At 36.9% G+C, this 14,555-nt stretch overlaps 1 protein-coding gene across 1 annotated transcript in view; it reads right to left on the bottom strand.

Moving 5' to 3' along the window:
- Positions 1 to 65: 65 nt before the first annotated feature.
- SLC27A2 (solute carrier family 27 member 2) overlaps positions 66 to 14,555 on the bottom strand; it is a 60,979-nt gene continuing 46,489 nt past the window's right edge. The window contains exons 5-10 of the mRNA XM_074294474.1: positions 14,190 to 14,384; positions 11,875 to 11,965; positions 10,739 to 10,937; positions 9,594 to 9,691; positions 2,300 to 2,430; positions 66 to 556 (exon numbers count right to left, since the gene is read on the bottom strand). Coding sequence (XP_074150575.1) covers positions 380 to 556; positions 2,300 to 2,430; positions 9,594 to 9,691; positions 10,739 to 10,937; positions 11,875 to 11,965; positions 14,190 to 14,384 — 891 coding nt within the window. The 3' untranslated portion in view covers positions 66 to 379. The remainder of the gene's footprint in view (positions 557 to 2,299; positions 2,431 to 9,593; positions 9,692 to 10,738; positions 10,938 to 11,874; positions 11,966 to 14,189; positions 14,385 to 14,555) is intronic.

Here is a 14,555-nt window from a genome sequence, read left to right as displayed (position 1 = left end):
TTGACATGAGGGCTACATTTGGAATACAGCTGATTAAGAACATAAGAAACAACACCATCACACACTTTATTGTTGATCTGTTTTATTATTATTTTTTAAAAAAAATATCCCCTTCCCTCAATAAATTCAGTTTGAAAATACAAACAGTAGGTGCAAATTTAAAAACAAATTAACTCTATATCTTTGCATTTGCAAAAGTTCAGATAAATTTAAGAAAAAAACAACACAAAACAACAAAAAACCCCTTTTCCCCTATAGTGTGCATCAGTTCATAGAAAATTATATTTTATAATGTTCAATCAAATTAAAATTGGATTATAACAAATGCTGAAATGGGTATAATTCAGAGATTATGTTGTAATTACTGTCCTGGAAACATTTAGAGTTTCAGACTTTTATTACTTATGGAGTTGTAAATGTCCTCAGTCATAGGTATGTACATTTTCTCTGTGTCATCCAAGAAATACAAGGCATCTTTGATGACAGCAGGATTGAATCCATCTTCCACAAGTGTTACTTTACGGTGTTTAAAAGTTCCAGTGATTTCAATGGTATCCTGAAAAACACCCAATAATTTGTTTATTCATTCAATAAGCATTTATTAAACCCTAGTCCTCAGGCAACATTTACAGCATCTGCCAATCTGATTCTACTTGAAACCCTTCCAGCTTGTAGAAACTGTCAAAGTTTGCCCTCCACTGCTATGGCCTTTGATAGTCACAATTAGCTTGCAGAAGAATAGCAGTTAAGATATGGCCATATTATCTGAACAAAGAAATATATGGTTCTTTGCAGGTTTAAAATGTTCACTTTTCCTCCTGAAGGTTTCCATGGATTAGAGAGGCTTTGGGAGTCTTACATAAATCTTTTGCTTTGGGCACATGGACTCAGAGGAGGCAGCATTGTCCATTGGACAGAGGATCAGAGATTTAGAATTGCAAGGGACCTCTAGTCCAATCCTCTCATTATACAAAAGCTTGGGGAAGGTAATGACTTGCCCAGGATATCACTATTAATAGGAGGCAGAAGTGGGGTGTGAATGCAGGACCTTTGATTCCAATCCAGTGGTCTTTAGAACATGACATAGAAAGCCTAGGAAGACAGAAGACAAATTTTTCCAGTGATATAAACTAACAGCATGACATTGGGCCAATGACATCTCTTCCTAGGTCCCCTTCCTTTAGGAAGTCATATGCCTTGGTAGGATCCTCAGATCCTAGATTCAGAACTGGAAAAAAATCTCAGAAAGTTTAGCACAACAAAACACCTTTCTTTTTCAGATGAGGAAATTGAGACATGTAGAAATTAAGCAGCTTCCCTCTAGTTTTATCCATCTGCATTGTAGATGGAGTCTTCCATTTTGAAATCACATATCCTTCAAATCTTCCGTATTTAGAATTTTTTTTAAAAAAGTAATTGATCCACTTTGGACAAGTCTCTCAATCTCCTTATCTATAAAGCAAGAGAGTTAGATGACCTCTGGATCCCTTTCATCTCTAATTATATAAACATAGGTATAAGTGGACCCAGAACATTAAATTTTCTTTCTTTTTTTTTTTTTAATAGCATTGGCTAATGCAGATAAGGTCTTGAAAGCACTCTAGAAAGAATCCACCTTCTTTTCCCTGTTAGAGATGTTCAGTCTAGCATGGTTCCAAATGACTGAACCTATACAGTTAAATTTCCCATTGTACAAAGTCAAAAGATCTTATCAGATGCTTCATTGCTTTGTGCTTGAAGCAAGAAGTCCTAAACCTCTACAATGAGCTGCTTCAGTCAGGTTTTCTCAAGTTGGAAGTCCATAAACCTAAAAAAAAGTTTTGATAACTATATTTCAAGATAATTGGTTTTCTTTGTAAGATTCTATATTTTATTTTGTGCATATAAAGCTATTATTCTGAGAAAGGATCCTTAGTTTTAACAGACTGCCCTAGAGGTCGAATGAAAAAGAGTATGGACTCTTAGGCTTAATAAATACCTATCAATTTGAATTAGGCTTTTAAGTAAGCAAAGATTTCCAAATGAATGAGCTGTAGTCTGTCTGCCCTTTAGTGGAATTAGCCTGGAGAAGTCCGCACTGGAATCTATGTTTCAGAACTACTTATTTACACTGGCACACATTATAATAGATAATATCACCTTTCTTATAAAGTCAATGCATTTTCTGATCCAAAGGGAAGTGATAATCCATTTCTCTGACCTTATTGAAGCCACATAGGCATTCTAAAGGGATGGGCCAGGGTACTAGGAATTTCCTTGGGGGAAAAAAATGGTTCACTTGCCTCTTTGGCATTCATACCTGAATTCGAATGAATCTAGGCCTTGCATAGCTAGGCAGGTACTCAGCAAGGTGAGTGTAAAGCCTTTTCCCATCAAATTCATGGTTCTCCTTTATCCGGATGGATGCCATCCCTATTCGACCTTCATGACCTGGAAAAAAAGTGACCAATAATAAACAATGCTTATTGAGACAAGATGGGAAAGCATTTAAATGACTAAAAAGAATGGCCTTTTAAACCAGCATTCATGAAACACCTACTAGTTTTCATGGATCTTCACTTATCCACTTTTGCAGTTTGGGGACCTACCTCCAGAGGGGGTGCTATATTTATTTTTAAATATACTAAGTTATTCAGCAAAGTGATTATCCACCCAGTTGCCAGCCAGCTGGGGCTTTAGCTTCTCTTCTATATCTCTCAGCTTCTCTTATATCTCATTTCATTGGGATTTCTGCTAGAAGGTAGGTAGAAAAAAGAAACTTAAACACAAACCAGAAAAAATGGTTCTTTATTGTCAGCTTTTATAGGTTTGGTAAGGGGAAAAAGTCCAGTCACTAGATAAAGTGAAGCTCTGGGATTACTTAGGAATTAGTTATTGACGTATTCCAGTTGCCATGGATAATTGAGAAATTACCATGTTAGACATTTTATTGTCATGTTATTATATATATATAGTATAATATACTATACTATAATGGTATAATATACTATAATGATATAATATACTATACTATTATAGTACAATATACTATACCATAATATACTATTAAAGAAAACCGAATCAGTCCAATAATTCTAGAAATAAACTTGGATTATGTTAGAATTAAGGTGGAGCAGTGGATAGAATGCTGGGCCTGAGGTCAGAAAAACCCAAGTTCAAATCTGGCCTCAGATATTCCCTAGTTGTGTGACCCTAGATAAGTCACTTAGCCTCATTTGTCTCATTCTTCTCATCTGTAAAGTGATTTGGACAGGAAAATGGAAAACCACCCCAGTATCTTTATCAAGAAAACTCCAACTGAGGTCCCAAAGAATTGGATATGACTAAAATGACTGAACAACAGAAATGGGATTTTAATAGGGACCTGAAGGAATCCAGGGAAGCCAGTAGGCAGAGACGAGAAGGGACAATATATTCCAGGAATGGGAAACAGTCAAGAGAAAATCCTTGGAGCTAAGAGATGGAGTATCTTGTTTAAGGAATAATAAAGACATTGGTATCATTGCACTGAAGAGTATTTGGTGAAGAGTAAGAGTAAGAAAGGTAGGGAAGGGGGAAATAGTTAAGTAGGATCCCGAGGGCCTTGAATGCCAGTGTTTTGTATTTAATGCCAAGAAAATCACAAATGGGGCCACACGAGTGGATAAAAGTAACAAAGGGGAGAGGAGAATAAAAGTGAAGTAGAAGGTGGGATTATTTTATGTCCTTACAGTAAAGCAAGTTAATACAATAAAGTAAACCAGTCCTAAAGGCAAGGGATTTATCTCACTCTAGGAGGGCAGTAAGTGGAGAAGTGTTGGGACAATCACCACAACTGATCTTAATAGCATTTATTTCCTCTTGACCAGGCAGGACAGTAAAAGGAGAGGTGTTTTTAGAACAATTATCATTGTTTTCTTGTGAGGCCAGTAGTAATCGGGCATTAATATCGCTTTTACCCAATCTTATGGCTCTAGGGGAGGCTGGCTCTACTTCCCAGAACTACTTATATGTAATTAGAGAGAAGGGGGAGCCAGCTTATGTTAGTCACGAGGGCCCCGGGCTTTTGAAACCTCTCCCAAGGTGATTGTGTGTTTATATCTCTCTCTAATGAAGGTAGAAAACAAAAAGGAAACACCGGAATGAGGAAGCCTAAGCTTAACATCCCCCCCCCACTTCCTTTTTATTTCTACAGGTAGTTACCATAAGGCAACTCTTAGTAACCATCCAGATATTTCTCTAAAGCCCAATTAACAAAAAAAAAAAAAAAAAGGAAATGAAGGTACACTGGATGTAGAGAGAGTTCAGCAGTATAAACCTTTCTGTTCCTCTAAGTTAGCATGGTAATAGTAGAACATAATGGACAGAGCCAAGAAGACCCATGTTCAAATCTTAATTTGACAATAGCTGTGTGACTTTGGGTATGTCATGTTAACCTCTCTGAGCTAATCAATCCATCGATAAACAATTATTAAGCATTTAGTATGTACCAGACACTGTGGTAATTGATACACAAAAGACAGTCTCTGTCCACAAAGAGCTTACACTCTTAATTGGGGAGACAACATCCAAACAAATATATAGAGAGCAAGTTATATACAGGATAAATAGGAAATAATTAACAGAGGGAAGGTACTAGAATTAAGAGGGACTGGGGAAAGGCTTCTTGGAAAAGACTGTTATTGTTGTTCATTCTTCAGTTTCAAAGAAGGCCAATGATAGGTTTAGTAGGAATTTAGGTTGATAAGCAGAGATGAGAGGAAGAGCATTCTAGCATGGGGGACAGCCAGAGAAAATGTTGAAAGATCTTCGAAGTGTCTTGTTTGTGGAACAGTGAGAAGGCCAGTGTCACTGATTAATGAGTATGTATTGGGGAATGAGGTATAAAAAGAGTGGAAAGGAGACTTACGTTATGAAGAATTTTGAATTGGGAGCATTCTGTATTTGATCTAGGAGATAGGAGCCCTAGAGTTTATCTCGTGTGTGTGTGTGTGTGTGTGTGTGAGAGAGATTGCAACTTTGCTATAGGAAAAATCACTTTTGTGGCTGAACAGAAGTGGGACTAGAGTAGGAAGAGGCTTGAGACAGGCATTTACTTTCCCTCTCTACAAAATGCTGATACTCAAATGAGATAATTTATATATGGTGTTCTGCAAACCTTAAAGTACCCTATAAATGTAAATTATTATTCTCTAATAGAAAAGGCAATGTACTCATCAATAGCTATTCTTACTCTTTCCTTTCCAGGAGGCAGCCTAGTTCTGGTCCAGGCCAAGTAGTCATCCCTTGCCTAAAGAGATGAACTCATGGGCAATGGTTCTAGCATCACGCCTAGTTCAAATCTGTGCTAGGGATAGTATCAGACATTCCAAGTCTACCCCAAACAGGTAAGAACCTCTATGTTGGCTCCACACCTAATGAAGTTCTCATGGATATGTTAGATAAAGTGAGGTTTGAGATAGGGTGAATGCCATGGTCCAGACCTCTACTTTTACCATGAGTCTAGATCTAGACTGAATTCTAAGGCATTGAAGATCAGTTAACAAATGTCTTTCCTTTAAATACATAATGGATGGTTATTTTGCTTCTACTAAAATACTTTTAGTGAGCTCTACTGCAGAGGACACAGCTCTGTTAAGCTAGCCACATTGTTTGGATGCCAAATGTACACTTGCCAAAAATACTATTCTACAGAGAACCGAAACAGGGCAGAAGCTCACTTTGTGGTCAGAAAAAGTGATACAGGATACTCTCAAGATCTCTCTTAAGAATTCTGGAATTGATTGTGGGACACGGGAAACAATGGCACAGGACCACTCAGCATAATGTGCCTTCATCAGGTAGGTACTGTGCTCTTATGAGCAAAACAGAATTGAATTAGCTCAGAAATGTGAGATGTACAAATTTAGAAAATATACTCCAAATGTTCACATGGGCTATTTGTGCTAGACCTGTGGTAGAGAATTCTGAGCTTGCTTTGATCAGCCATAGTTGGACATATTGTAACTCAACTCTAACATATTATTATCATTTTGGTCCTCGTAGAGAATGAAGGACAACTATCAACCACTTTCAGTGATGGAGACCTCACTCCACAATAAGGCAGCTAGTGCATTGTGCTGTAGAAACACTCTTAGGTATTATAAAGTTATTTTTCTTTATTTTGAGGCAAAAAAATACCCTTTTGATTTCCACCCACTGGTTATGTTTGTTCTCCAAAACAAGTCTTATATGTGGGCCCTTCAAATAATGAAAATAAAATGATGTCCTCTCATAACACTTTTTTTTTCCAGGCTAAATATCCTTAGACACTTGAATCTCAAGAGGTATATGATGAGGTAATAGGGAACCTCAAAATTATGAGGTAACTTGAACCAAATCATGAGATAAATACCTAATAATGAGGTATATACCTCAATAGGATTAAGTGAGGTCTAGTGGCAGGATTCGGGGAACAGGGAGTCACATGGAGCTCCCCTGTAACCCCTTAGGATTCGGAGCTAGGATACAAAGTTAAATCAGGTCTAGTGGCGCCGAGAGTCCCCTGTAAATGAATTTACAGGCCCGAAAACCTAGATGGGTAAAAGATGTTTATTGCAGGGTTTGGAAGCAAGGTTAAGGTCTGGTTAGTAAAAGGCATTAGGTAGAGGAAAATAAACACCGAAGGCGGCGGGGACAGAGAATCTCTGATGCAAGCATCTTGGCTGGCATCTTTCAAATCTCTGAACCAAAGATGGTTCTAGCTTTGCTCTTTTTATCTGCTTGAAGAAGTAATGGGCGGAGCTCAGGTTAATTCCTAGAAGGCCAGATTTTTGGCGGGCTTTATCCAAGCCAGCTCAGATCCAGTGGGGGGCTGGGTACAAGCCCAGACTAGTTTGACCAGATCTTGTATCAAAGTCCAAGTCCCAAAGGAAGTTGTAGATCAAACAAGGAATACCAAGGGGCTACCGCCCTCAACAGTATAGTTTCTAAGACTCTTGCTATTCTGATCATATTTTTATGAACATATTCTAGGTTGAAGCTTCCTAATATTTTAAGAGAGCAGTTGTTTCACAGATGTGAATTCTTTCCTCTCTATAAATGGACTCCAAGGCTTTCTGTATTTCTATAGATGGTTGGCTGATGGTGGATGGTTCCAGGAGTTGCTATGGCCAAAGAAGTCATCATCTGGTGGGCCAAACTTTTGGGAAAAAGCCTCAAATTCAGAATAAATACATTGGTCTTCCTGTAACAGTCCTTACCAGAAGGCCTGCAATTGAAGTTTTCTCAGGAACTGCTAAATTTGTGCTTCACTGGCATGGCCTACAAGAGCCTAGAGTCACCTCAAAATGCTGTGACCCAATAACATGGTATTCTAGACAGTTGTACTATAAATAGTATTGAGTTTGGAGGAAGGGAGAGTATACCATCTTGCTATCTAAGGGGACATGGAAAAGTCACTGAGTCCTGGATGTAAAAGGGCCTGCTGTATCTCTAAATCTAGGACCTAGAACTGAAAATGAGATCAACCCCCATAATTTACAGATGAAGAAATAGAGGGATTCAATAACCTGCCCAAGATTACACAGGTAGTAAATATCAGAGTTAGGACTCAAACTCAGATTCCCGGTCTTAAAATCAAGTCTTTCCCTACCTAAGAATAAAATGAGACTATTAATTTGCATGGGCAGCTAGGGGGAGCCATTGTATGCAGAGCACTAGCTTGGAGTTAAGAAGACTAATCTTCCTGAGTTCAAATCCAGCTACAGACACTTACTAGATGGATGACCCCAGGGAAGTCACTTAATTCTGTTTGTCTCAATTTCTTCTTCTGTAAAATAAGCTAGAGAAGTTAATGGCTATCTATGGGGATAGTGGGGGGGCACTCCAGTATCTCTGCCAAGAAAACCCTAATAGGGTCATGAAGAGTCAGCCGTGACTGAACAATTAAGTCCCATAATCTGAACACTATATTTCAGTTAATACTCATGTGGGCTACGATTTAATTAGCTGCTAAGTAATTATTCTATGTAAGGATTCTGTTTTTTAGAGACTCTCTTAAATTTTAGCTACCTGGTTCACAGTTATAATTTCTACCATGAAATGAAGATTTGGAAAACAAGGGCAACTCTAGAACCCTTATTTTTTATTTTTATTTTTTGAAAAGCAACTTGGTCCAGTGACTGTCCTAATATATTTGGAGTCAGTAGAGCTCCATGTGAATCCTACCTCAGGTGTGTAGGGGTCACTTAATCTTTAAAGATTTCAGATTCCCCAGTAGTGAGATGGGCATAATAATAATACGTAGCAGTATTTGTACTTTTAACTTCTATAACCTTGAGGTAAGTGTTAAATTGCATTAATCATTAGTATATCAATCTTTCTTCTGCTTAGGAGAAAAGAGAACTTTGGATTCTTGCTTGCAAAAAAAGTAAGAAATGCAAAACATTGCTCTAAGGGAGGCAGATAAATGGTTCTATGCCCCAGGATAATCACCTGGGGGTGGTGAGCTGTATGCCTGGGGTACTTGATAAGAAGGAGAGGAGCATTATTCTAACTTTTCTCCTTGGGAACCTTACTTGCTTTACTTTTCTGCCTCCATGTGTAGGTGCAAAAAGTCAAAGGAAATATTCTTTGATTTTTTTATTTCCTTCCAGACTTCTCATCTATTTTAGAATTGTAGATTTAGAGCTGCAAGGGATCTTATAGGTCATATACTATGACTCTCTCATTTTATAGACTGAAACTTTCTCCTCCCCGTAGACTTTGAGATAGATTAGGCGACTTGTCCAAGTTCATACAGTAAATTAGTGACAGAAACAGAATTTAAACTCAGGTCATGTCAACATTTGGTATTGTTGCCACTGAACCATAGTGTTAGCAAATCTGAAAAATGGTGACATGAAACCCAGTCCAGCCTGTTTAAAGTTTTGCCACACAATGACCAAGTTTATCTCTGAGTTATCTGTTCCCTTGACCATAAATAACAAATATGGATGAAAAATAGTAGTTCTTAATTTAAAATGTAATGACCTTGATTTTATAGAAACACAAAACTCAGCCCATCTCCCACTTTTTAGTTATTAAAATAATGATGATGGTGATAACAATAGACATTTTGTTGTTATTTCATCATTTTTCAGTCACGTCCAACTCTTTGTAACCTAATCTGTTTTTTTTGGCAAAGATACTGAAAGTCATTTATCTCTCCAGCTCATTTTAAGGATGAGGAAACTGACGCAAACAGGGCCAGGGTCACACAGCTAGTAAATTTCTAAGGTTGGATTCAAACTCATCAAGATGAGTCTTCCTGACTCTAGGTCCATTTAGATAGGATCTAAAATTTTGCCAAACCTTTTATGGACGTTTGAATGTCATAATTTGAATCTAAAAGAAGTTCAATTCCATGAAGTATCGGTTATCTTTATTTTTTCAGATGGAAACTCAGAAAAGTTAAGATACCACACTTAGGCCTTTCAAACCCTAAGTCAAACACTTCAGTCATTTTATAATACTCAAAGAACTGCTCTTTGTTGGTTTTTAGGGAACAGAAAGCAAATTTTATCCCAAGGTTAAAACTATATTCCATTAGTCTAGAAGTTTAGTTTAAGTTTTCCAATGGATTTTGCAAGTACCTGGTACAGGGACACCATAAACGTTAACTTCTTGGATAAAGTCAACCAGCCCTATGATATCTGCGACTTCCGTGGTTGCCACATTTTCCCCTTTCCACCTGAATTTGGGAAAGAAAGAGGGAAGGTTAATTTCTGTCTAAAATTATAGTAACACATTTGTCATGTTTCTATTATATGTCTAGGGTTTGGGTGCAATTTGGCCTGGCACAGCCTGATTTTATTTCATAATCACTCTTGGAAACTCCCAGACTTTATTTTATACATAATTTTCCTTCATGCCTTCCTCCTATGGTGTGGCCAAATTGACCTTCTTGAAGATCCACCCAGGATATTTTATCTCTCTTCTTTGTGGCTTTGTCCCCAATGCCTGAAAAGCACGTTGACCTTCTCCCTTCAATCTTAGCACTCCAGAATTTTGCAAAGCATTGGATTCAACTCCCCTTGAGGAATCCTTTCCAATCCCTCTAGCTGCTATTGCCTTTCCTTCAAAAAACACCATAGATTGACTTTGCCCATAGTTTGTATATATAAGTGTGTGGATGGGCATTCTCCCCAAATATCAACTTTTTAAGGGCAGGGACTGTTAACTCATGTCTTGTTGTATCTCTTCTATTTAGCACAGTGCCCAGCACAAAAAACCATGCATAGCAAATGTTTGTTAACAATGATATGCTTGTTAACAGATGAACTGAGTAATAACTAAAATGTCTGTCACTTTAGAATGATACCTACTTATTCCTGAAAATGTTTTAGCAAAAGCACAGAGTTAAGGTGAAAATTGTTGTTGTTTTTAATAAAACTTTTTATTTTTGAAACATATGTACAGATAATTTGATAACATGGACCCATGTATAGCCTTGTGTTTCAGATTTTCTCCTCCTTCCCACCACCCTTTCACCTGGATGGCAAGCAATCCAATGTGGGCTAACGATTACAGTTCCTGTTTCATTAGTTTTTGTTTTTGTTTTGGCTGAGGCTAAGTGACTTGTCCAGAGTCACACAGCCAGGCAGTGGTAAGTGATTGAGGCCAGATTTGAACTCAGGTTCTTCCTGATTTCAGGGCTAGTCTTCTATGCACTACACCAATTAGCTGCCCCAGTAGGTATTTAAAAAAATGTTTTGTCCAATAATTAGCAGAAACCAACCTGAAAGTATCTCCAATTCTGTCATGGAAATAGACGAAGTTTTCATGATCAATTAATAAGAGATCACCACTGTTAAAATAGACATCTCCTTTCTTAAAGACATCTCTTAGCTTTTTCTTCTCTGTTTGAGCCTTTCCTCCAGCATAGCCAGTGAATGGTGTAAGTTGTGTGATTTTGCAAACTAATAATCCTACTTCACCTAAGACAAGAGAAGGAGAAAAGCAGATATTTTCATTGTCATCAGGTTTCACCAGAAACTTACCTTTTGACTAAGGTCAAATGAAGAGTGGCTACTAGGTTTGACTCTACAACAATAGTCACAACAGGAGCTGACGTTTTTTATTGTCTTGTTTCAAGGTTTGCAAAACATCTTTGTGACATTATGGCATTTGATCCTCCTGATAATTTTGAGAGATCAGTGTTATTACAGGGAGGTCTTATTTAGTGCAAATAATGAATCTGCTAAAGTAGGCACAAATATATTTGAATTCATTTGAAGTTATAATTATGTAAAGTATGGTAAGTACTTCCAGCCAAATGGAAATAATGCAGTACAAATTTGAATCATGTGACCTTTTGAGGGGATTCACTATTTGCTCCAAAGGGGACCTGGCTGTATTACCTGTATTCTCACAGATAAGATAAAAGACTGAAAAACTAAGTGATGACTTGTCCATAGTCCACAGTTAGAAACAAAGATGAGATCTGAAACAATTTGAAGGGATAGGCATATACCCAGACATCTATAATTCTATATGTAGAATTATATATCTATAATACATCTATAATTCTAATTCTTTTTTATATTTTCAGTAAAGTCTATAAACTGATAAACTGCAATAAGATATAAGACAGTTTGAGGTTAAAAGTTAAAGACACCAATAAACTCACTCTCTTTTCTCAGTGTTTGACATATGATCATAGAAATATTTATTGAATAAGGAGTAAAAGAATGACTTTTTTATATAACTGGTAGTTTGGAGCATTTCATTTATGGTTCCTTAAAACTTAAATGAAACCTTTATTTCCAAAGTGATGTAGCTTGTGCTACATTTATTCTACCTTGATGCTCCTTAAAGGACATTCTTACAGAAAAGAGAACTACAAATTATTTCATTTAATAAAAATCAGGGTACCTTTAGGAACTTTTATGCAGTATCCATTTCCATCTCGGACAGGTTCATCTTTTTCTACATCATACTTAATCAGCTCATACGAAACAGCTTTCTAGCAAGAATAGAATCAATCATAATTGTGAGCATCATCTCTCTCACAAGTAGATTTTCTGAATTCTGAACAGATCTATGTTGACATTCTGCCATCCAGAGTTTGGCATTGTTAGCAATGAGTTCCCTTCCCCAACAATAAGCATGACTTAATTTCCCACTATTTCCCTCTATGCATTCAATATTCCTGTCGAGCTGAATTACTCATTGTCCCCCCTACATGCCATACTTCCCCTTTTGCTCCTATGTTCATACCAGAACTCTCCTTGGCATGCCCTTCCCCTTTGCCCCCCCCCCCCATCTTAGATCAGCAAAATCCCACTGATCTTTTGATGCAAGAAGATAGAGAGCTCTGGGGGGATAGGTGGGGAAGATGATTGTTGTAGAATACAACAAGCAATATATGGAGTCAGAAGACCTGACTTCAAATCCTGATTTTAACATTTAGTACCTGTGTTACCTGGAACTCTGTTTCTTCATTTGTAAACTAAGGAAGTAGGAGTGCATGACCTCTGAGATCTCTTCCAACTCTAGATCTACGATCCTAGCACAAAAAACTTAGGGGAAGGAAGATCTGATATTAAAGAGCAGTCCGACAAAGACTAGCACTTTTCAGTCAGAAGAGATGATGACTTAAGTGGGGGGGGGGGATGAGATACAATTATAGATTATAGACTTAATTGGCTGAATGTAGACTTGCTCACCAGATCCTGAGACACTGGAATTAGGGATAAAGTCACTTTGAAGTGTGAAAGAAGTTCATTTACAATCAGTAAGTGTTACTTAATAGATAAAGCCATGAATCTATAGGTTTTTTTATCTTAAGAAATTTTTTTTTTGTTTTTCTTTTGGCTCTGGGCTTGTAATTTATTGGTTTAGGGAATTCCTGATAAGAAAAAAAATCCATCCACCAGTGCAAATTGGCAAGTCTTTTTCAACTTTTAGTGTAAAAAGCTACTTTGGGGCAGTAAGAAGATAAATAAGCTAGTCCTAGTTACACAGATTGAATGTGTCAGAGGAAGGACTTCAATTTTGGTCTTTATGGCTCTCTCTACCACACCATACCCCTTACAAGTTATACAAAGAAATGTTGCTGTCCAGAAATACAAATGGTAATTTAGTAACATTTTAGATAAATTTATGGATAATAGAACCACTGTTAGTTATGAATGGAAATTAAGATGGCGACACACAATAGTAAAAGAGCATATCCTTAACTTGTCAAGCTTAGCAATATCAAAAACATCTAGGACTTTTTATAATCTAGCTCTTGATGTTCCTCTCAGAGACAGACTACTGGCCTAGGATTGATTCAGTATGATAACTGTTCTGAAATAGTTCTTAAGAAATATCTGAATATTAATTTTAACCACAGAGTCTTGAAATAATTTTTTTCATCTTTTGTATTATTTTAAAAAGTATTATGGTATAAAACCACTTTCACTAGTTTTTCTCTTCCAGATGCTCCTCAGTATTCTTAATCTTCCTCCCTTCTTCTTTCCCTCTTTTTATTTCTTTGTTCTTTCCTTTCTCTTTTTCTAGACTGTATCTTCTTATGTTTCATAGGCTGTAAGAACAGTAGCTACTCATTTCACTAATGAGCAGAAACCGAATTTCTGACATAGTCCACTTTCAACCTGGTAGTTTTTTAGGTAATTTGGTACCCCCAGCTGATGGAGGCTCACCACATATGTGACATTTTCCTGCAGATATTTAAATGGTTATTGTTATGGGTAGCTCAGATTATCTGAGTTCAAGTGATCCACTAGCCTCAGCCTCCTCAGGAGCAGAGACTACAGGTCTAGTCACCATACTTGGTCTCCACTTGTTTTTATTAAAAAAAGAATGATTGCCTAGTTCTATTAAGAAATCTCTTGATATTTTTTATTGGTGTTGCACTAAATGTAAATTAAATTGGTGAGTTATTGTCATTTCTACTATTTTATTTTGACCCATCCATGAACAATTTGTTTGCCCAGTTATTCAGGTCTTCCTTTATTTTGGACAGTAAAATTTTATAATTATCTTTAAAGAAGTCTTGAGTATTCCTAAATAAGTTAATGGCTAAATATTTGATAGTTTCTGTTATTGTAAAATGGTTTCTTTTTGCTTTCTTGATGTTAATTGCTAAAAAAAATAAGAAAGCAGATGTTAGTTTGGGTGCTAATTCACATTCTATAACTTTACTAAATCCATTTTTCATCTCCATTATTTTTTCTTCTTACCTTCTGTAAAAAGTTTTGTCTCCCCACAGCACCAATCTTTCTTGGGTAATTAAAAAATCCTATATTTCCTTCAGTGGACGCATAGAATTCATAAATATGAATGTCTCCAAACCGCCGGATGAATTCCCTCCAAACATCTCCCCGCAAGCCATTACCAATTGCCTTTCTCACTCTGTGATCACGATCATTGGGTTTCTGTGGGAAGAAGAGGCAAGGGTCATGGAATAAATATATTTCAAGGGACAGAAACAAATAACAGCATTCTGTGTTAGTGATGACCTGAATTTGCCATGTGATCTTTTAATGCAGAGGTAGAGTGAGGTGAAATGAGAGATAAGGGACTTTAAATCCAGTCCACAAGGGAAA

The sequence above is a fragment of the Sminthopsis crassicaudata genome, chromosome 2 (assembly GCF_048593235.1).
Source record: "Sminthopsis crassicaudata isolate SCR6 chromosome 2, ASM4859323v1, whole genome shotgun sequence".
Taxonomy (NCBI): domain Eukaryota; kingdom Metazoa; phylum Chordata; class Mammalia; order Dasyuromorphia; family Dasyuridae; genus Sminthopsis; species Sminthopsis crassicaudata.
Note: the sequence above shows the minus strand (reverse complement) of the source record. Positions and strands in the feature narration are given on the sequence as shown.